Here is a 21,902-nt window from a genome sequence, read left to right as displayed (position 1 = left end):
TATTGAGAGTAACATTCTGACCAAGTTTTATTAAGATTGGGCCAAAATTATGACCTCTAGAGTGTTAACAGTCAAATTGTTGACGACGACGACGGACACTGGGCGATCACAAAAGCTCACCTCGAGCACTTCGTGCTCAGGTGAGCTAAAAATGTAAAATAGAGTTATGGAATCTATGCAGTATAAGTCAATTTATCACATAAATAACTGAATTCAGATTCAGGTTAAGACAGTAATGGCAATAATATTTCATGTTCTCTTTAGTTCAAGTCACACAGATAAGAATTTAGGTTAGCTGGTGTCTTTTTAGCTTTTGGTGGTGGATGAAGACCCAAAGATGCCTCTCGATTACTTCAGTCAGATGGGCACCTGCACGGAACCACCGACCTTTCATAAATCAGCTGGATGCCTTCCTCACACAAAGGATTCCGCACTCCATTGAGGCAACTTTAAGTGATTTCAAGCCAAAGACCTTAACCACTCAGCCATGGCATAGAGCACCCTAGAGCCCACCCCTACCATTCCATATCCCCATGATGAAATAAATGAAACAAATTTATGTCTATATGTTTAATATGATAGACATTATCACAGACACTGAAAAGCACAAAAATATATAATCCCAAAAACAAGAACAGTGAAAGTGTTAACAGATGACAAGGAACGAAACACAGATAGTTCAAAAGATTTATTTATTTATTTGGGTTTTACGGCGCACCAACACAGTATAGGTTATATGGCGCCAAAAAACTTGTCGAATTAAACAAAGTCATGTACAAGCATAATACTGCACCCTTCTTCCAATATAATGTGTTGTTTATTCTAGTAATGGTAGTTTTTTTTACCATCAGAAGTTTTAATCAAATGATCATTACAAAATTATCAAAAACTTAAATCAAAGGCCTGAAGGGCCTGAGAGTCGGCTAATGATTGATGTACTGGTAGTATAGTCTACCAGTTTCAGTTTGGTTTTAGTTTTTTTCCCCAACTGAACAGAGATTTTGTTACAATAGATGAAATGGACATTCAATCAATGCCTAGTAAAACTTTGATTGACATTATACAAGTATTTAAACCGAATATATCTCTCTAAAATTGAAGAGTGGTTCGCAAAATTAAAAATGTTGAAAGTACAAACTACAATTTGACAGGTGACACTAAGATACTGCCCATGACTATAAATAATTTTCCAGTAAACATTTGCCTCCGGCATTACGAAAACAGGCAATTATCGGCTGGTATATATTATATTTATATATTGAAATTTTATAGCGCGGATTGCCACATACAATTTGTAATGGATGGACGAAAGAACTGTTCAGATATTTTACAGATAAATGGCCTGGCAATAACCGTGTCACACGCTAGGTATTGTTCAATCATATTATAAGGGATGTGAATTTAAAGTATACTTACTTTTGCGTTTAAAGATATGTAAATGTTGCTGAGTGTCAATATATAGTGTCATGAATGTTTACACTGACAGGAAAATTAAGCATTCGAAACTAAGAGAAGTTACTCGGACTAGCTACCAATTTCGGAAAAGATAACCAATATTTATAAATGCAGTTCTTTTTTAGTTAAAACCATCATTTATTCTATTTCAGACCTGTTAACCCCTTCAAAACCATGTCAGTAGTCCCAAAGTCTATGTACTTTCAATTATCCATTTTTATTCATGTAGACAGACAGTCCCAGACTGGGCTGAAAAAATGTTTGAGCCATTTTTACGTGGATGGTAGCAGGGTGTGTGTTGGGAGGGGTGTTCCTTCCTGCTTTGAACTGCAGTCAGATTTTGAAATGGGCATTGTGGCAGGCGGTAAAAGGGCAAATGTATCAAACTGTAAAGTGGCAATATGGGGGGGGAGGGTGTGGGAGGATACCCCCTCCTGCAAGTAGGGTTTGGGGTATCACCACAAGGAAATTTTGAAAATGTAGAACCTTGATACAGCCTTTGGTGCGATTTCTAACTGAAAATTTTATGTTTCAATTTCTATATATTACCTAGATTCTTTTTAGTATTACAATATTCAAAGTATGAATGACTGTCACTTTATATTTTTACTTTCAGGTCATGCCTCAGCACTAGAATATAAGTCTGATATTGATTTTATGTATGTATTATAAAAACAAATTCTAGAATCAATTCTGTTACAATAATATCTATCATGTCTGTTACTTTAATGTTTAAATTTCATAACACAGCTCGATATTTACCCAAAATATTATATCCGGATATGATTACACTTTCTTTTATACTGCCAAAATCTCCAGTTTCAACAATATGTTTTACAAATTGTGATGATATGAAGTCAGTTTAGCAGCAATTGGCAGTATCTGACATTGAAGTTTACGGTGAAATTTTTTAAATCATTTCATAAAAAAAATTGTTTCATTTCGTCAAAGCACTCTAACATAGACGATCTACTTTCGATTTCAAAAACTACAAGAAAATACAATTTAATGTTTCGCCAATTTGTTTATTTCTCAAAAAATAAGAAATAAAATCATTTTTAAAATCAGTAGTAATTAAACAAATCAGTAAGAGCTCTTTCTCGGGATAATTTATCCGCTTACTGACTGCAAAAATCAAGCCATGTGTCATCATGAAAAGCAGAATGGGTGTCGGTTTCATTTTTTTGCGAACCTGAATCATAAGCAAATTATCCAAACCAGTCAAAATTCCAGAAAGGTTACGATCTCGATTCTTTCTAGTATTACAATATCCAAAGTATGACTGTCACTTCATCTTTTTTCTTTCAGATCATGCCTCAGGACTAGAATACGAGTCTGACATAGATTATATGTAGGTGTAATAAAAATAAATTCTAGAATCATTTCTGTTACAATAATATCTATCATGTATGTTACTTGAATGTTAAAATTTCATAACACAGCTCGATATTTACCCAAAATATTATATCCGGGTACGATTACACTTTTCTCCAGTTTCAACAATATATTTTACAAATTGTGATGATACGAAGACATTTAGCAGCAATTGGCAGTATCTGACATTGAAGTTTACGGTTAAATTACCTCTTATTTAAATCTTTTCATAAAATAGTTGTTTCGTTTCGTCAAAGCAGCCAAACATAGACGATCTACTTTCGATTTCAAAAACTACAAGAAAATACAATTTAATGTTTCGCCGATTTGTTTATTTCTCGAAAAAAAAGAATTAATATCATTTTTAACATCAGTAGTAACTAAACAAACCAGTAAGAGCTTCTTCTTCCGATAATTTATCCGTCGTAGAAGCATTGTTATAAACAGGTCACGTGTGTTCGCTGAGAAGTGTCCAGAAGGTAGTTAGGATTCATCCGCGAAGTCTCGCGGAAGAATTAACGTACTGCACATATCTTTTTCGGGTCATTTAAAATGAAGCTGTCATTATTTAATTTCATCGATGTGGTAAACTCTTTGATAAGAGACATTCCAATGCTTTCAGAGGTACCCACTCAATAAAATACTAGCAGTATGTTCTGGAACTATATTTTGTCTTTCACTGGATGTTACGCAAGCTTTGTAAGTCTGCGCAATTCATAAAATGCACAGCACAATAAATTTGTTATTTGCGCAATGATTTTAAAGATTATTTTTTGAAACGGACAGGGTAACAAATGGATTATTTGGCTAATAAGTTAATATGCAGTTTTTATTTGAATTTGTGAACATCATATTTGCTATTTTGTGACAAAAGGGCATAAAATTCGTCACCATAATCATATGCACAAATGTATTACCAAATCCCACAGAATTGTTATGCGTGTTTATGCTTAATGAGTTACTGCGGAAGAAAATACGTGGCTTTATTCGAGTATTGCACAATTACAAGTCATACATATGACAGATTACATCGTATATTGATCATAGCAAATAGGATCGACATAAATGAACTTCATTCGATCAATGAACTCTTTGAAATTAGAGACAATCCAATGGAACTACATCACTTCGCTGTGTTGTGAGGCCATTTAAGAATGAGAAATCGTGCGATAGCAAGGACTCGTCAAACGCTTGGCAGCGTTTAGTCGACTCAAAAATGTATTTATACTGAACAAAACAGTGAACCCGCCATTTGTTATTTTCTAAAACCTTAAAATTTACCAAAAGTACTTTTAATGCCATAAATATGGAATCATGCATAGAAATAATTTTCTATACACTCAAAAGTCAGGAAATTATACATAAAAGTTCTGGTTAAAGAAAACGGATGAATACGATTTGTAAGAATACAGAGGTGTAGATTTTAAATTTTTACAAGGAAATGATTAAATAGCATACAATTATAACAAGAGCACCGCCTTGCGGGTGCAGACGTTCATCTGATTTTTTTGTCTCTGTACAATTGAAATATTGTCATATCCATGATTTTCTAAGTCCAAAAGGGGCCATAATTCTTGCAAAAAAGCAATGTAGAGTTACAATACTTGCTGTGCAGCTTTTAATGGCAAATAACTGTTCCAAGTTTTAAAGCAATAGCTTTGATAGTTTAGGAGAAAAGCTGACCTAAATCAAGAAATCCGATTTTTTAAGTCCAAAAGGGGCCATAATTCTTGAAAAAAGCAGGATGGAGTTATGGTTCTTGCTGTACATAGTCAGCTTTTGATGGTGAACAAGTGTTGCAAGTTTTAAAGCGATAGCTTTGATAGTTTCAGAGAAAAGTTGACCTAAACATAAAACTTAACCAAGAAATGTGATATTTTTAAGTCCAAAAAAGGGGCCAAAATTCTTGCAAAAAGCAGCATGAAGTTATGCTTCTTGCTGTACAGAGTCAGCTATTGATGGTGAACAAGTGTTGCAAGTTTTAAAGCAATAGCTTTGCTAGTTTAGGAGAAAAGCTGACCTAAACATAAAACTTAACCAGGCAACGCCGACGCCGATTTAGTGATGACAATAACTCATTTATTTTTTCAAACAAGAGGACCATGATGGTCCTGAATCAATCACCTGTTCCCACATGACCCAGTTTTGAGTATGACGTCGTTTTTTTTCTATTATTTGACATAGTGACCTAGTTTTTGAGCTCGTGACCCAGTTTTGAACTTGACCTAGATATCATCAAGATAAAAATTCTGACCAGTTTTCATGAAGATCCATTGAAAAATATGGCCTCTAGAGAGGTCAAAAGATTTTTCTAATTTTAGACCTACTGGCCTAGTTTTTGACTGCAGTTGATCCAGTTTCGAACTTGACCTAGATATCATCAAGATGAACATTCAGACCAACTTTCATACAGATCCCATGAAAAGTATGGCCTCTAGAGAGGTCACAAGGTTTTTTATTATTTGACCTACTGACCTAGTTTTTGATGGAACGTGACCCAGTTTCAAACTTGACCTAGATATCATCAAGGTGAACATTCAGACCAACTTTCATACAGATCCCATGAAAAATATGGCCTCTAGAGAGGTCACAAGATTTTTTCATTATTTGACCTACTGACCTACTTTTTGACTGCAGTTGACCCAGTTTCAAACTTGACTTGGATATCATCAAAATGAAAATTCAGACAAACTTTCATACAGATCCCATGAATAATATGGCCTCTAGAGAGGTCACAAGGTTTTTCTATTATCTGACCTACTGACCTAGTTTTTGAACGCAGTTGACCCAGTTTCAAACTTGATCTAGATATCATCAAGATGAACATTCTGACCAACTTTCATACAGATCCCAAGAAAAGTATGGCCTCTAGAGAAGTCACAAGGTTTTTCTATTTTTAGACCTACTGACCTAGTTTTGGAATGCACATGACCCAGTTTCGAAATTTAACTAGATATCATCAAGATGAACATTCTGACCAAATTTCATGAAGCTCTCATGAAAAATATGGCCTCTAGAGAGGTCACAAGGTTTTTTCATTATTTGACCTACTGACCTACTTTTTGAAAACACGTGACCCACTTTCAAACTTGACATAGATATCATCAAGGTGAACATTCTGACCAATTTTTATGAAGATCCATTCATAAGTATGGCCTCTAGAGAGGTCACAAGGTTTTTCTATTTTTAGACCTTCTGACCTAGTTTTTGATTGCATGTGACCAAGTTTCAAAGCTGACCTAGATATCATCAAGATGAACATTCAGACCAACTTTCATACAGATCCCATGAAAAATATGGCCTTTAGAGAGGTCACAAGGTTTTTCTATTATTTGACCTACTGACCTAGTTTTTGACGGCACGTGACCCAGTTTCAAACTTGACCTAGATATCATCAAGGTGAACATTCTGGCCAATTTTCATGAAGATCTTTTGAAATATATGGCCCCTAGAGAGGTCACAAGGTTTTTCTATTTTTAGACCTACTGACCTAGTTTTTGACCGCACGTGACCCAGTTTCGAACTTGACCTAGATATCATCAAGGTGAACATTCTGACCAATTTTCATAAAGATCCCATGAAAAATGTGACCTCTAGAGTGGTCACAAGCAAAAGTTTACGCATGCACGCACGGACGGACAACGGACGCTGCGTGATCACAAAAGCTCACCTTGTCACTTTGTGACAGGTGAGCTAAAAATCAGATGAGCTAAAAATGATCTTTTTTATGGGACCAGAACATCTAAGTTATTTTGCTTTGTTGCCATTTTCTTTTAACCTAGTTTGTAGATTCAAGACATTTTAGTGTATTTTTATCACTTTTCAAAAATGTGTTAATTTGTCAGAGGAAAAAATTGATCTCACTGTATGATTTTGCTGAAATCCTGAAATGTCATAAATCACATATAGTCTACGCGAACGTAAAATTTGAAAAAAACATTTTCCATAATTTTTAAGATTTTGGCAAATAAACAAGAGCTCTCTGTTGACAGCGTGCTCGATAATTCGAAGAACTGATGTAAATATGGGGTCAAAATATTAAGTAATTTCTATGTCAAAAGTTAGTTATGTAGTGTTACCTACATAAGGAGATTATGATGGTAAACTAGTGGTCCATGTTTCAAAGCCACATGGCAAGCAGTTTAGACAAAATATGGACTGATACGAAAAACTTAACCGATTTCTAAGTCCAAAAAAACAAGCCAAAATTCAGCAAAATATCATGGAAATAGTTACATACCCTTGACTACAGATGGAGATTATGATGATAAACAAGTCTTTAATGTTTCAAAGCCAGATGCCAAATAGTTTTGATGAAACGTGGACTTGTACGAAAACTAAATCAATTTCCAAGTCCAAAAGGGCCCCGATTCTGCCAAAATACTTGACAGAGTTATGTACTCTTGTCTACAGGTAGAGATTGTTATAATAAATAAGTGATTAAAGTTTCAAAGCCATATGTCGAACAGTTTACACAAAATGAAATGGTACAAAAAACTTAACCAAGACTTGTAAGTTAAAAGGGGCCATAATTCAGACAAAACGTTATGTACTCTATCCTAAAACTGGACATAATGATAGTCCTCAAGTGTTGTAAGTTTCAAAGTTATATGTCAAAAGGTTTTTTTCAAAATGTGACTGGTACGTAAAACTTAATCAAGGTGTGACGCCGACGCTGTGGTAAGTAGGATAGCTCTCATTCTTCGTATAGTCGAGCTAAAAATGGAAAGATAGTTATTTTGTCCAGTTAATTACTACTAAATTTAAAAAGAACTTATTAAATGATTACAATCAAATGACAAGAGATTTTACGTCTGCCAAAGCAAATATTAGCAGTGAGATTAAGTGTCCGGAGTGTCTGAATACGAATGCAGCTTGGTTCTGACATTATAAATGTATTTAAATTAAAGAAAGAAGTTTTTATTTGTATATAATAGTTCCTTTTACGCCGGTATTGGTGGGGTTGGGGCGTGAGAAGTGTTGCTTATTGCATTACCTCTCCAGAACTGACTCATTCAAACTGAGTTGCTTGAATAACACTTTAGTAAACGTCTAGTATACGTTACCCGATAATTATGTAATTGTCAAAATTAATTTCATGTATTTGCACCTCTAAGCATAAAACAAACTTAACAGTGAAAGAATTTTTAAGAGTACAAAAATGTGCAACAAAAAGCTCTATATCTACAGCATAAGAGTCAATGCCCAAAATGACCTGGTTCTACGTGTATATAAATATATATTTTACCTGCAACTGTAATCATATTATGAGCCAAATCAATTATTCAATCCCACCAGGCGTAAATCTAATTTACTTAATAGTGAATATTAATATCAAAGAAAATATTCATCAATCAGTTTTAAAAGTTAATCTCTAATAAAAAAATATTTACACTTAATATCTTATAAAACATAACAGGATTTAGAAGTAATTCATAACATATAGCAACTATCGACAACACTTAACTATTTACACAAAATATTAACAAACTGACATAACACAAATATGAATTTAGTTAACCCTTACCCAGCTAAATTTCTAAAATGAACTTGTCCATCTTTCAATTTGGACAGTACCATTAACTGTTAAAAGGGGTGCTTACAAAATAAAATACTGACTGAACAGCGAACAGTGCAGATCTTGATCAGACTGCACAGATGTGCAGGCTGATCATGATCTACACTGGTCGCAAAGGCAGAATCAGCCCAGCCCAGCACGATAAGGGTTAACATCTTCATTCACCATAAATAATGTAGTATCTATGACACCTTCGTACCAGCACTTAATAATATATATTTCTCATTCTTCTGTCTTTTCAATAAATTAGATGCATTACTGTTCAGGTAAGCTATTAATCTCAGATACCACTTGTGTACTTAAGCCTCTATGAAGTCGCCATCAGTAAACCACATGGGGGACACCTCAAAAAGACCATAAGTGGTTTTAGTTAAAAGATAGTGCAGAATACTGAAGACACTCCAATTCTAGAAGCTTTCCTGGTTCTTTAGCATGCCAGTTTTAAAGCATCAATACACATGGCTCTTATCAGAATGTTACAGGTTTTAGTGGGAGAATCGGAGCCTTGAACTCATGACCTCTAATTTCGTAGTCTGTCAGTGTTATCACTGGAACACTGCGTCCGCTCTGTCAGTTACTACACAGAGTAACTCTCGTGTATCCAGGCTGGCCTCAAAACTATGTACAATCTAGTCTAAATCAGAGTTTATTTGCTGAATGGCCTGCTACTGTAGAGATAGAGCATTTCTTCTGTCCAACGGTCTAACCTCACATCAGAAATCTAACAGAAACACTGGTTCATAAAGTAAACCGCTATCATCAACAACCAAGCATTCATTTACTACCAGACAAAAGCCATTAATGATTGCAAATTATTTACATTATGTTTCCAGGATTATCAGAAATCACTCATCGTATTATGAACCACCATAGTAGAACAGTCGAATTCCAAGAATGCAGTCACCCTAAATTAAACCATACATAAATGTATGTATGATGCGCAAATGGCACAAAAATCTGATTAAGGTAGTTCTGCACATTTGATCAATCACAAGTGATTGCGTAATGTCATTTATCTGGATAACATAGAATAATGCCTGGATTCAGCATATGGAAATGAAAATCATTTTATGAATGAATGCTAACCCATGAGCAAATTTACTACAATGGCAACGTTACTATCTATCTAAGTTAAAATATATTAAAACATCTGACAAGATAAATAATTCAAAATAATATCTTAAAACCAGTTTGAAATGCGCGGATCACTCTAATCATGGGCAAATACCTAAAAAGCAAGCACATTTTATTTCACAATATTATAGACTAATGTTTATTTACAACTCTGAGAAGTTTCATTAAAATCTACATTGCAGAAAAAATTCTATTTTCGAGAATGTTATGAAAATCGTGATTTTCCTATTATGAAAACTTGCTTGAGGTCCAACTTATTCAAATCAGTCTAGTAAAAAATCAAGCACATGATCCTATCTTTTTTATTTGCTGAATTTTCTAAGTATATTATGAAGTTTTGAAAAATCAGGGTTTAATCAAATTCTAAATTGTAGAAAAAAAATTGATCCCAATGTGCAAAACTACCTTAAGCTACAGATAATGTTGATATGCTGTATTACTTCAGATGATGCCTGACCATAGTAAACTGGCACTAAAGGTCTGAGTACCTGTCTAATAGTATAATAACAGAATACAGCGGTTATATCTGCAAGGAAACTAGCACAGATGGTCAAATATGTGCCAAAATGTACTTTACATTTTAAAGTTGAGCAGGAAATTTATCTACAGTTGTATAATGAATCATCCAATAAGAAGTTCCTGAGTTATACACCGATTTTAAACATTAAAGTCAAAACCAACTGATCAAATGCCCCATGTAATATTGTGGTCACCTATATTTAAAGTGGTCCACAGCTATATCAAGCAAGTATTAGTAAGCAAACTAATATGCAAAGATGCCAATGATATGAAGATCAAAATATTTCATACCGTAAAAGCAGAAATTTTTGCAAGGGTTTAAATTTCACTATATTTGCGAGGCCAGACATATCACAATTCCTCATGTAAATATTCACCTTAGTATGATTCAAATTAAAGTAAGATACCATTTTTATAATTTTGCGAGTATTAAACCTCGCCAACATGCTAAAAATTTCAAATTCGCAAAATGTTGAGACAGCGGAAATATGTGCTTTTACAGTAATCTCAGCAGAACTTAGGCTTAAAATCCTTGCAGTTTCACTGCTAAAAGCAGGAAATTCGAAAACCTATTAAAATACATTTTTAAAAACTTTTTACTAAAATTTAAGCAGCATATTATATGATTGTCACTCGTGTACAAGTCTTAAATGATCAATCAAAAATATCATGATTAATTGTGCCTATATCAGAAGCAACATAATTATGCACAAAATACCTGGTAATAAACTATTATTGAGTAATATGATCTGATATTGGAAATAATGACCAAAACAAACATATCATTTTATGTACAATTAAAAAACAAACATAATTTTTATGTACATTTATCAAGTGTTTGATATCTTGGGAGTGAAATAAAGCAATTATATAAATTTGCTATCAACTTTTGTAATAAAGCTTTGACATTGACGTCATTCTAAGTATAGGAGACGTCAGTTGAATTGACTTGGTCAATAATAGGTAAAGAAAGACGGAATTTTGATGTTTCTGCAGGAGAAGCTTACATGTGATAAAAAGAATATTACCTTTGTGTCTTTCCATATTGAATTTATTAAATTTGTTGAATAAAATTGATAAAATACTCGGTAGAGCCTTGCAGTTCATTATTTTATTCAACTTGTTTGATAAATTCAATATGAAAAGACATTCAATGCCATGTAATATCTTCTATTTACATCTAAGAGGCATTCTTCACATAAAACATCGAATTTAATATCACCTTATAGCTTTTGCTGAAAGATTCCTAGGATTACAAATTTAACAAAGTGTGTTTCACATACATTTCTAAAAATTCAATGCAAAACTTGAAATGTCAGGACAAAACATTGCCCAGCTTTTGCTCTGACTAAAGCTATTGGGATACTCCGGCACTTCCATTACATTAAAGTCACATAAGCATCTCCTACACAGTGTTTGTTTTGGCAAGTGTCATATCTACTGACTGCTCACTGTCCTTTTCTGCCTGAAATATAAACAAGTCATGTTCTATTAAATTGCAAGGGATGGAAACAAAGTTCACAATTTCTTGTAGAAAAGTGTTTGTGTCTATAGTATACCGCGTGTTATAAGACACATAAAATTATATTAAATGGAGACTTAGCCTGCAGAATAAGATGACCAGCGTATCAGAATCAATATAAACAAGAAATCGGTAAAACCGAATGATGTTCCCCGATGTATGTGCTTGTCCCAATATGGGGAATAATGTATTAGAAACAAAACAAGAGTGCCAGAATGTCACAATATATGCCCGTCACAGCAAAAGGAAGATACACCAAGGGGCATAATTCTGTCAAGAACACAAACTAGAGTTATTTGGACTGTTACCACGCATGCAGATGATGATGGTAAAAATATATTTTGAGTTTCAAGTCATAACCTTATTTAGTACCAAAGTTATGTCCAGAAACCGAAGAATGTCAAAAAAATTAAAAATGAAAGGGGCATAATTTGGTCAAAAATACAAATCAGAGTTATGGGGATTGTTACCACTCATGCAAATGATGATACTTTCATGTCTTTATCTTATATATTGTACTAAATTAACATCAAGAAAGCGAAGATTGCCAAAAAATTTTAAGTAATAAAGGGGCATAATAAATTATTCTGTCAAAAATACAATTAGAGTTATGGGGATTGTAACACACATTATAAAGAAATATTTTCAATTTCAAGACATTATCTTTTAAAGAACCTAAGATATGTCTATAAACAAAGCTTTAAAAAAAATTAACATGAAAATAATTCCAAGCATAACAACTTTGTGACCTTGACCTTGGGTATAATGGGCCCAGCCCCTGCACATACTTTGTTTGTATGCTGGACATTGTTTATATGAACTTACAGTAAGATATAAGCAACAGTAACAAAGATTTGACAGAAAAACAAAGGTTGCCGAAAAACTTTAACCTTAAAAATGACCTAAGTATAACAACTTGGTGACCTTGACCTTTGGTATAATGGGCCCAGCCCCTGCACATACGTTGTTTGTATGCTGGACAATGTTTATGTGAACTTACAGTAAGATATAAGCAATAGTAACAAAGATTTGACAGAAAAACAAAGGTTGCCGAAAAACTTTAACCTTAAAAATAACCTAAGTATAACACCTTGGTGACCTTGACCTTGGGTATAATGGGCCCAGCCCCTGCATATATTTTGTTTGTATGCTGGACAATGTTTATGTGAAGTTACAGTAAGATATAAGCCATAGTTTTTCCCTATGACTAGTAATGAAAAAGTTACAATATAAGCTATTTATAGTAACAACAAAGGGAAGTAATTCTAAAGAAGGGACCTGTGCATGATATTCCGTCTCATTACATCAAAATCCCTCCATGCATGAAGAAGAAATGCTCCGGACAAAGTCATTCTTGTATCTGACCTTTGGCCTCTAAGTGTGACCTTGACCTTAGACCTAGGGACCTGGTTCTTGCACAAGACACTCCGTCTCATGATGGTGAACAATTGCGCCAAGTTACATCAAAGTCCCTCCATGCATGAAGAAGAAATGCTCCGGACAAAGTCATTCTTCTATCTGACCTTTGGCCTGCAAGTGTGACCTTGACCTTAGACCCAGGGACCTAGTTCTTGCGCATGACACCCCAACTCGTGGTGGTGAACATCTGTGCCAAATTATATCAAAATCCCTCCATGCATGAAGAAGAAATGCTCCGGACAAAGTTTTCATTCTTGTATCCATTGACCTCTAAGTGTGACCTTGACTTTAGACCTAGGGACCTGGTTCATGCGCATGACACTCCAGTTCATGATGGTGAACAATTGTGCCAAGTTACATCAAAATCCCTCCATGCATGAAGAAGATGTGCTGTGGACAAAGTCATTCTTGACTTTGACCTTGACCTCTAAGTGTGACCTTGACCTTAGACCTAGGGACCTGGTTCTTGCACATGACACTCAGTCTCATGATGGTGAACAATTGTCCCCACTACATACATTCCACCAATACGTCCCGTTTTTCAAACGGGCCCAAACAATTTTTTTTTCTAATAAACGCTATAAAAACACCTTATAAACACTATCAAAACCGCTTTTTTTGGTGTTTGTTAGTGCGTTCCATTATTGATCTATTGAAACTATCAAGAAATGGTTGCAATGGATCGCTAATGGAACGTGTTCCATTAAATGGATCGCGATTTTGAAGCAAGTTATTAACTTTACAGAGCCATTCAGAAGGCTTTCTCCTCTTTTATCAGGAAACATATGGTTTTAATCCATTGAATGTACCGTAACCGCAGATCTTCTAGTTGCTATGGTTATGTTATGTAATCTCATCTAAGGTATAATATAGAGGGACAGAAATTAGTACATTTTGTAGGTTGTAAGTGTAGGGGTTGGACATATGGATTTACCTGAAGAGAAAATGGTGGTTGTTATTTCATTTAATTTCTATGATTTACAACTAAAGGTATTTTGTTAATACATGTACTTACAATTCAGTATAAATAAATGCATGTTAACATTGTGATTCTTTATAGATTTCATTGTATGTTAGAATTCAAAGATTTATCAAATGCATAACACAATAGTTTTTGAAATGCTGATTCAAATGACCTGTATATTACTTTCTTATATTGAAACTAGTTAATAAATATATATGTTTCTCTTTGTCTATCCGTATTTCACAAAAAAAGGTTGGAATTTCTGTTAGCTGCATGATTTATCAAATGATTTGTATAAAACTGCATCCAAATGATCATGAAAATGTTGAATGATTGCTATATACATTATTTAACAAATTAATGTTTGAATAATTTTAACAAAAAACCCTTTTCAACAGTTACTGCATATCTCTGCAAATCCAGGCTATATATATATATCCAGTCACATAAACAATTGGCTAAAATTGAATGCATCAGGTTTCAATTAAATACAGCCTGTAGTTAGGAATTTATCAGTTTGATGAAACGCATTCCACTGAGTGATCTATTATATATGCGTTCCATAAAGCGATCCATTATGCGATCCATTGTAGGATCCATTAAAGGATCTATTATGCGTTCCATTATACGATCTATTATGCGTTCCATTGAGCGATCTATTGTGCGTTCCATTAGCGTGTTGTTAAATGACACATTTATGTTAATTAGCGATCCATCAGCTCATTTGCATGTGAAATTGGAACACGGTTTTGATGGTGTTTATTATGATGGTGTTTATTGGATTAACAACTCGCTTGCGGATCATGGTTTTAGTGGTGTTTATTGACAGTGTTTATTGGGCCTTTTTTTTTGTTTGGGGGCATATAAGAAAAATGGCCTCTATCATTTTGTGAAGTTTCAATGACAAGCCATCAATACTTTTCAAGTAATGCTCCTGACAAGCTTTATTTTGTATAATAAATGGAGATAATTCAAATACTAGGTAAGGTAGTGTTATGATTATTTGACACTGCATTTTGTCTCAATGGCCTCTATGATTATGTGAAGTTTCAATCAAATGCCATTAATACTTTTCAAGTTATACTCCGGACAAAAGTGACAGATGGAGGGACAAAGTGGCAACTATATACTCGCCCTTCGGGGAGCATAAAAATCAATGCATATGAAAGTTATGGAGTGAAAACTATTTTTACTTGACTTATGACCTACAAGCATAAGTCGTGTATGTGCATAGTCTACATTTTGACCTCTATTCACATACCTAGGAATACCTAGGACAGACAACATTCCTGTAGTCCCCTCTGGTGATCCATAGGTAGGGGACTTATAAGTGAGTGAAGTTTTAATCCATTCCAACAAGAGTGCCAGAATGTCACAATATACGCCCGTCACAGCAAATTTCTTTACTCTAGCACCTGTATTTGCAGATGGAATTTTAATTTTGTGGTTGTTTAGTAATCACTGTAATTCTTTTGTTTTTTATAATTCCACAAAAAAACTCCTTACCAGGTAGAGATACCTTAAAATACACCTAAAACTGGAAAGTAACATCTATGTTGTACCATATAAAAGTGGTCTTGGTTTTTCCCTACGGTCATTTATAAAGAAGTTACAATATAAGTTATTTATAGTAACAACTAAGGGAAGTTAATCTTTAAAAAAAAAAAAAAAAAAAAAAAAAATCCAAAAAAAAATTATAAGTCCACACAAAAACCCTTACCAGGTAGAGATTGGTCATAATACACCTCAAAATTGGATGTAACATGCATGTTGTACTACAGAAAAGTGGTCTCGATTTTTCCCTACGACTAGTAATGAAAAAGTTACAATATAAGCTATTCATAGTAACAACAAAGGGAAGTAGAAAGGAACTGTGCATGACAATTTGTCTCATGATGGTGTATAATTGTGCCAAGTTACATCAAAATCCCTCCATGCATGAAGAAGAAATGCTTCGGACAAAGTCATTCTTATATCTGACCTTTGATCTCTAAGTGTGACCTTGACCTTAGATCTAGGGACCCGGTTCTTGCACATGGCACTCCGTCTTGTGGTGGTGAACATTTGTGCCAAATTATATCAAAATCCCTCCATGCATGAAGAAGAAATGCTCCGGACAAAGTTTTCATTCTTGTATCCTATAACCTCTAAGTGTGACCTTGACCTTAGACCTAAGGACCAGGTTCTTGGGCAAGACACTCCGTCTCGTGGTGGTGAACATTTGTGCCAAGCTGTATCAAAATCTCTCCCTGCATGAAGAAGAAATGCTCTGGACAAAGTTTTCATTCTTGTATCCTTTGACCTCTAAGTGTGACCTTGACCTTAGACCTAGGGACCTGGTTCTTGCGCAGGACACTCCGTCTCATGATGATGAACAATTGTGCCAACTTTCATCAAAATCCCTCCATGCATGAAGAAGATATGCTCCGGAAAAAGTCATTCTTGAATTTGACCTTTGACCTCTAAGTGTGACCTTGACCTTAGACCTAGGGACCTGGTTCTTGCGCATGACACTCCGCCTCATGATGGTGAACAACTGTGCCAAGTTTCATCAAAATCCCTCCATGCATGTAGAAGATATGCTCCAGACAAAGTCTGTGGAATACGCCGCCAGCCCGCCCATCCGCCCGCCAGGGGCGTTCCCATAATACGTCCCGTTTTTCAAACAGGCCTATAAAAAGTGGTTACTGGGATACCAGCTTATATACAACAAGAGCACCGCCTTGCGGGTGCTGACGCTCATCTGATTTTTTTTGTGTAATAGAAATATTGTCCTACCCATGATTTTCTAAGTCTAAAAAGGGCCATCATTCTTGCAAAAAGCAGGATAGAGTTATGTTTCTTGATGTACAGTGTCCACTTATGATGGTGAAAAACTGTTGCAAGTTTTAAAGCAATAGCTTTGATAGTTTATGAGAAAAGTTGACTTAAACATAATACTCAACCAAGAAAATGATTTTCTAAGTCCAAAAGGGGCAATAATTATTGCAAAAAGCAGGATGGAGTTATGTTGCTTGCTGTACAGGGTCAGCTTATGATGGTGAACAAGTGTTGCAAGTTTCAAAGCAATAGCTTTGATAGTTTAAGAGAAAAAGTTGACCTAAACATAAAACTTAACCAAGAAATCTGATATTTTCTAAGTCCAAAAGGGGCCATAAATCTTGCAAAAAGCAGGATGGAGTTATGTTTCTTGCTGTACAGGGTCAACTTATGATGGTGAACAAGTGTTGCAAGTTTTAAAGCAATAGCTTTGATAGTTTTGGATAAAAGCTGACCTAAACATAAAACTTAACCAAGAAAACTGATTTTCTAAGTCCAAAAGGGGCAATAAATCTTGCAAAAAGGAAGATGGAGTTATGTTTCTTGATGTACAGGGTCTGCTTATGATGGTGAACAAGTATTCCAAGTTTCAAAGCAATAGCTTTGATAGTTTAGGAGAAAATGTGACCTAAACATAAAACTTAACCAAGAAATCTGATATTTTCTAAGTACAAAAGGGGCCATAAATCTTGCAAAAAGCAAGATGGAGTTATGTTTCTTGCTATACAGGGTCAGCTTATGATGGTGAACAAGTATTCCAAGTTTCAAAGCAATAGCTTTGATAGTTTAGGAGAAAAGCTGACCTAAACATAAAACTTAACCAGGCAACGCCGACGCAGACGCCGACGCCGACAACCGCTCAAGTGATGACAATAACTCATCATTTTTTTTTCAAAAAATCAGATGAGCTAAAAACCAAATTGGGACGCGCATGCAGACAATAGTCCAACAGTTCTACCTATTCTTCAAATAGTCAAGCTAAAAACCTAGCCAGTGTTACAGGATTCAGTATCAATACTAAATTGTTCCAAGCAAATAACTGTTAATGTCTCTTCGTTAATTAAAGCGGAAAGATAAGCTATTTCACTGTGACAGTCATTCTTCAGCAGTAAATATAGCTCATAAAAGCATTCGTTTTGAACAGTGACAACCTAAAATGCCTAAATCACATACTGACAAAATATAATCAAACGAAAAAAAAAATTTCATTACAGGTCCACTACCTTAAGTCATGTAGTTGTTTTACCTAATGAGGTAGACAGGTATGTAGTTGTTTTACCTAATGAGGTAGACAGGTATGTAGTTGTTTTACCTAATAAGGTGATCAGGCAGACAGGTATGTAGTTGTTTTACCTTACGAGGTAATCAGGTAGACAGGTATGTAGTTGTTTTACCTAACGAGGTGATCAGGCAGACAGTTGTGTAGTTGTTTTACCTAACGAGGTAATCAAGTAGGTAGGTATGTAGTTGTTTTACCTAACGTGGTGATCAGGCAGACAGGTATGTAGTTGTTTTACCTAACGAGGTAATCAGGCAGACAGGTATATAGTTGTTTTACCTAACAAGGTAATCAGGCAAACAGGTATGTAGAAAAGAGTCTCAAATCAGTTAATCAGTAACAACTAGAATCTATGAAGATATTGAATTTTTAGATACATACACAAACTTTACCTAAACTAACCTAATAACATAACTAACCTTGACAGCGCTTCAATTATGTCTTTATAGATAATCCTCTCCTTGTATTCGTTTCTCCAGCATTTCAAAATCATCTCATTATAAAGTTCCTCTGGACATTGTGGGGGTTTAGGAAACCGGACTCCTTTCATTATTGCAGTATAAAATTTTAGCAAGTAAGCATTATGATTCTGTTTCAATTCATTTAAAGGTAAAGGCAGGCTAGGAGTAGTACCATCTTGAAACACCTCGATACACACTACACCGTAGCTCCAAATGTCTGTGAACTTGGTATAAAACTGTTTAGAAAACACTTCTGGAGCAGCCCTTGAAATACAAAAATAAAGATGGATCAGCTATGTGAAAATCATGAATATCATTTCTTGGAAACTTTATTTCAATCTTAGATTTGTTCAACCTGACACAAGCTACTTTAAGTATCCCCAATCCTGCAAAAGCTTTCTCAAACAAGGACCCTGATGGCCCTTTATCACTCACCTGACCTAGTTCCAACCCCCAGATAACCTAGAATCTAATTTAAACTAGATTTCTTTAAAACAAGTACTCTGACCCTGTTTTGTGTAAAATGGATTAACTATTAACAAAGATAAAAGATAAGGGTAGATTTCCTGGAAGCACAGAGCAACCCCAATGACTTCACAATGACTCAAGATGGTCCAGTTTCAAACTTGATAAAGATTTCATCGAGACAAACATTCTGAGGAAGTTTTATGCAAATAAATTGTTTGAGTTGGAATGTAATATATGATCAACTTTATACGCTGGGACCTATTATTAAGTCATTCTCTTACCAATGTGGTTGAAAAGTAGCATCACTTCTCAGATACTGCATATTGTCCTCTGAGCTCTCCAATTCTTTTGCCCATCCAAAGTCACTAATCTTTGCTGTAAGATCTTTGCTCAACAAGATGTTCTTAGATGTCAGGTCACCATGCACAATGGAACTTTGGAAAAGGCAGTCCATACCCTACAATTACTTACAAATATAATTTTTGGTTTGGTTTAGTGTCGTACCGACACATGTAGGTCATAATATATTGACATTCCAGCTTTTGATCCAGGAGTCTCTCCATGCATGATTTCACCCAAGCGGACAGATGGGTAGTACCACTGACCTTTCTTAAGTCATCTGGATGACTTCCTCGCATGAAGAATTCAAATGTACCGAAAAAGGCTTAAAACCACATTCGTGAGGGGCATGTGATTAAAAGTCAGTGACCTTAACTATTTGCCCATAGAGGCCCCTATCACAAGTATAATACAAGAAATAGTTAAAGTTACTCTGTAACCAATACGTTAGGACTAGCATACATTTTGGAAATGTTTAACAATAAATCATGGATGGCATTGGTATGGATTCCTTGACATGACCTTGATCTTGATTCTATAAATGTGATGAATATACATTTAGCTTTGGCCGCTTATTTTTCAAATGAATGGAATTTTTATATTTTTGTTTATGTTTCATTATTTAAAGCTTGCATCTCTTGCGTTGTGTTAGTCTTATGTCACGCTAACACAATTAAGGATTTTGGTGGTAACTTTTAAGATTTACTTTGTGGAGAATGACACATTAGGATCCACCAATAATTATTTCAGGCACAGGTGGGTGGACACATTGGTAGAACTACAGATATGTGGCAAGCTGGATGGCTTCCTTACATGATGACTGAGCAGGAATAAAACCCAGACATGTAGGCAAGTGATTTGAAGTTTGTGACCTTAACCACAAGAGTTCAAACACTTACGACACAGAGAGCATAAAATCTTAAAACAAATTTTAACAAAAAAAGTAAAAAGAGGTTCATGGTTTTTTCAAAAACAAAAAACATAACGTTATGCTTGCTCTCAGTCTTCAGAAAAACTGTTCAATTTTTTACTTGCAGCAATTTAGGGAATACACTATATTGTTTACCCAGCAGACTCTTTTTCAAGGTAATTTCAGGACAAACTTTTGTCATTTTTGTTCTATTCATTGCCTTGTGTTATGAAAGAACATACATACTGCTCAGTGTCATTCAAATATATCTTGCATTTTTAAATTATTTGATGCACAAATATGGTTTAACAGATCGACAGACTAGGAGCAAACATGGCACATAAAATGGGGACAAATAAACACAAACTATGTTATATCTTGCTTCAGAACAAGATACTGACCAGATCCTGGTGCATCAAGTTGTGCAAATCACAGTGCACATTTAACAATTGTACTTTCATTTCTAATAAATGTTGTAGTAATTAAACAGACAAGAAATAAAGTGGTCTGATTTCAAATCATATACCTTAGCAATATCGGTGAGGAAACTGATTTTTTTCAAAATGTCGACAGTGTTTCCTTGCTTCTTCTGATCAACAAGGTAGCTATATAAAGAACATTCCAGATACTCCATTACATACATGTATGTTTTACACACTTCAGTATCTGTAATGTAACAACAGCACATTATAAGCAAGCTTGTATCAAACTGTTAATAGAAGCATGATAAAACGTATGTGTTTTTCCTACTCCAACATCTACAATGTTATGCACAATAAAGTGATTGTACATATAATCCCATTTTCTTACATGTATTAGTAACTTTGTATTGCATCTGTAATGTAACAGGAGCCTACACTTAAATACACATTCCACGGACCAAAAAATGATTATCAAGTTTGATTAAATTACCTACAAAATGTATTATTATAAACAACAATACAAAATGAAGTATATTCAAAAGCATTAGCTTAAGTGTTGGACAGAAGTGAGAACAAGAGGTTCATGATGACAGCTGATCGCTTCTTAACAGGTTTTTCCTTTGATTTAACTTGTGACTTAGTTTTTGATCCCACATGACCCAGATTCAAACTTGGCATAGAGATATCAAGATAAACATTCTGACCAAGTTTCATGAAGATACATGTAGGGTCATAAGTGTAGCCTTTAGAGTGTTAACAAGCTTTTCATGTGATTTGAGCATGTGACTTACTTTTTGACCCTACATGACCCAGACTCGAACTTTGACTAGGGATTATCAAGATTAACATTCTGACCAAGTTTCAAGAAGACAGGGTCAGAAATGTTGCTTCTAGAGTGTTAGCAAGCTTTTGCTTTGATTTGAGAGAGAGACCTTGTTTTTTAATCCACATCACCCAGATTCAAACCTGCCTTGGAATCATAAGGATAAACATTCTGACCAAGTTTCATGAAGACTGGGTCATAAATGTGGCCTCTACAGCGTTAACAAGTTTTCCTTTGATTTGACTGGGTAACATAGTTTTTCACCCCATATGACCCAGTTTCAAATTTGGCAAAGGGATCATCAGAATAAATATTCTGACCAAGTTTCACGAGTGAGTGAGTGGGTTTTACGGCGAATCGACACAAAATGGTCATATATCGCCAAGAAGAAGACATATTGCAAACACCAAGTAGA

At 34.8% G+C, this 21,902-nt stretch overlaps 1 protein-coding gene across 3 annotated transcripts in view; it reads right to left on the bottom strand.

Annotated features, from left to right (window-relative positions):
* Positions 1–555: 555 nt before the first annotated feature.
* Positions 556–21,902, bottom strand: part of LOC123565512 (uncharacterized) — an 86,157-nt gene continuing 64,810 nt past the window's right edge. For all 3 annotated transcript variants that reach the window (XM_053549354.1, XM_053549353.1, XM_053549352.1), the window contains exons 23-26: positions 20,769–20,908; positions 19,275–19,450; positions 18,484–18,789; positions 556–11,525 (exon numbers count right to left, since the gene is read on the bottom strand). In XM_053549354.1, coding sequence (XP_053405329.1) covers positions 11,498–11,525; positions 18,484–18,789; positions 19,275–19,450; positions 20,769–20,908 — 650 coding nt within the window. In that variant the 3' untranslated portion in view covers positions 556–11,497. The remainder of the gene's footprint in view (positions 11,526–18,483; positions 18,790–19,274; positions 19,451–20,768; positions 20,909–21,902) is intronic.

Source organism: Mercenaria mercenaria, chromosome 8 (genome assembly GCF_021730395.1).
Source record: "Mercenaria mercenaria strain notata chromosome 8, MADL_Memer_1, whole genome shotgun sequence".
Taxonomy (NCBI): domain Eukaryota; kingdom Metazoa; phylum Mollusca; class Bivalvia; order Venerida; family Veneridae; genus Mercenaria; species Mercenaria mercenaria.
This window is presented reverse-complemented; position numbering and strand designations above follow the sequence as displayed.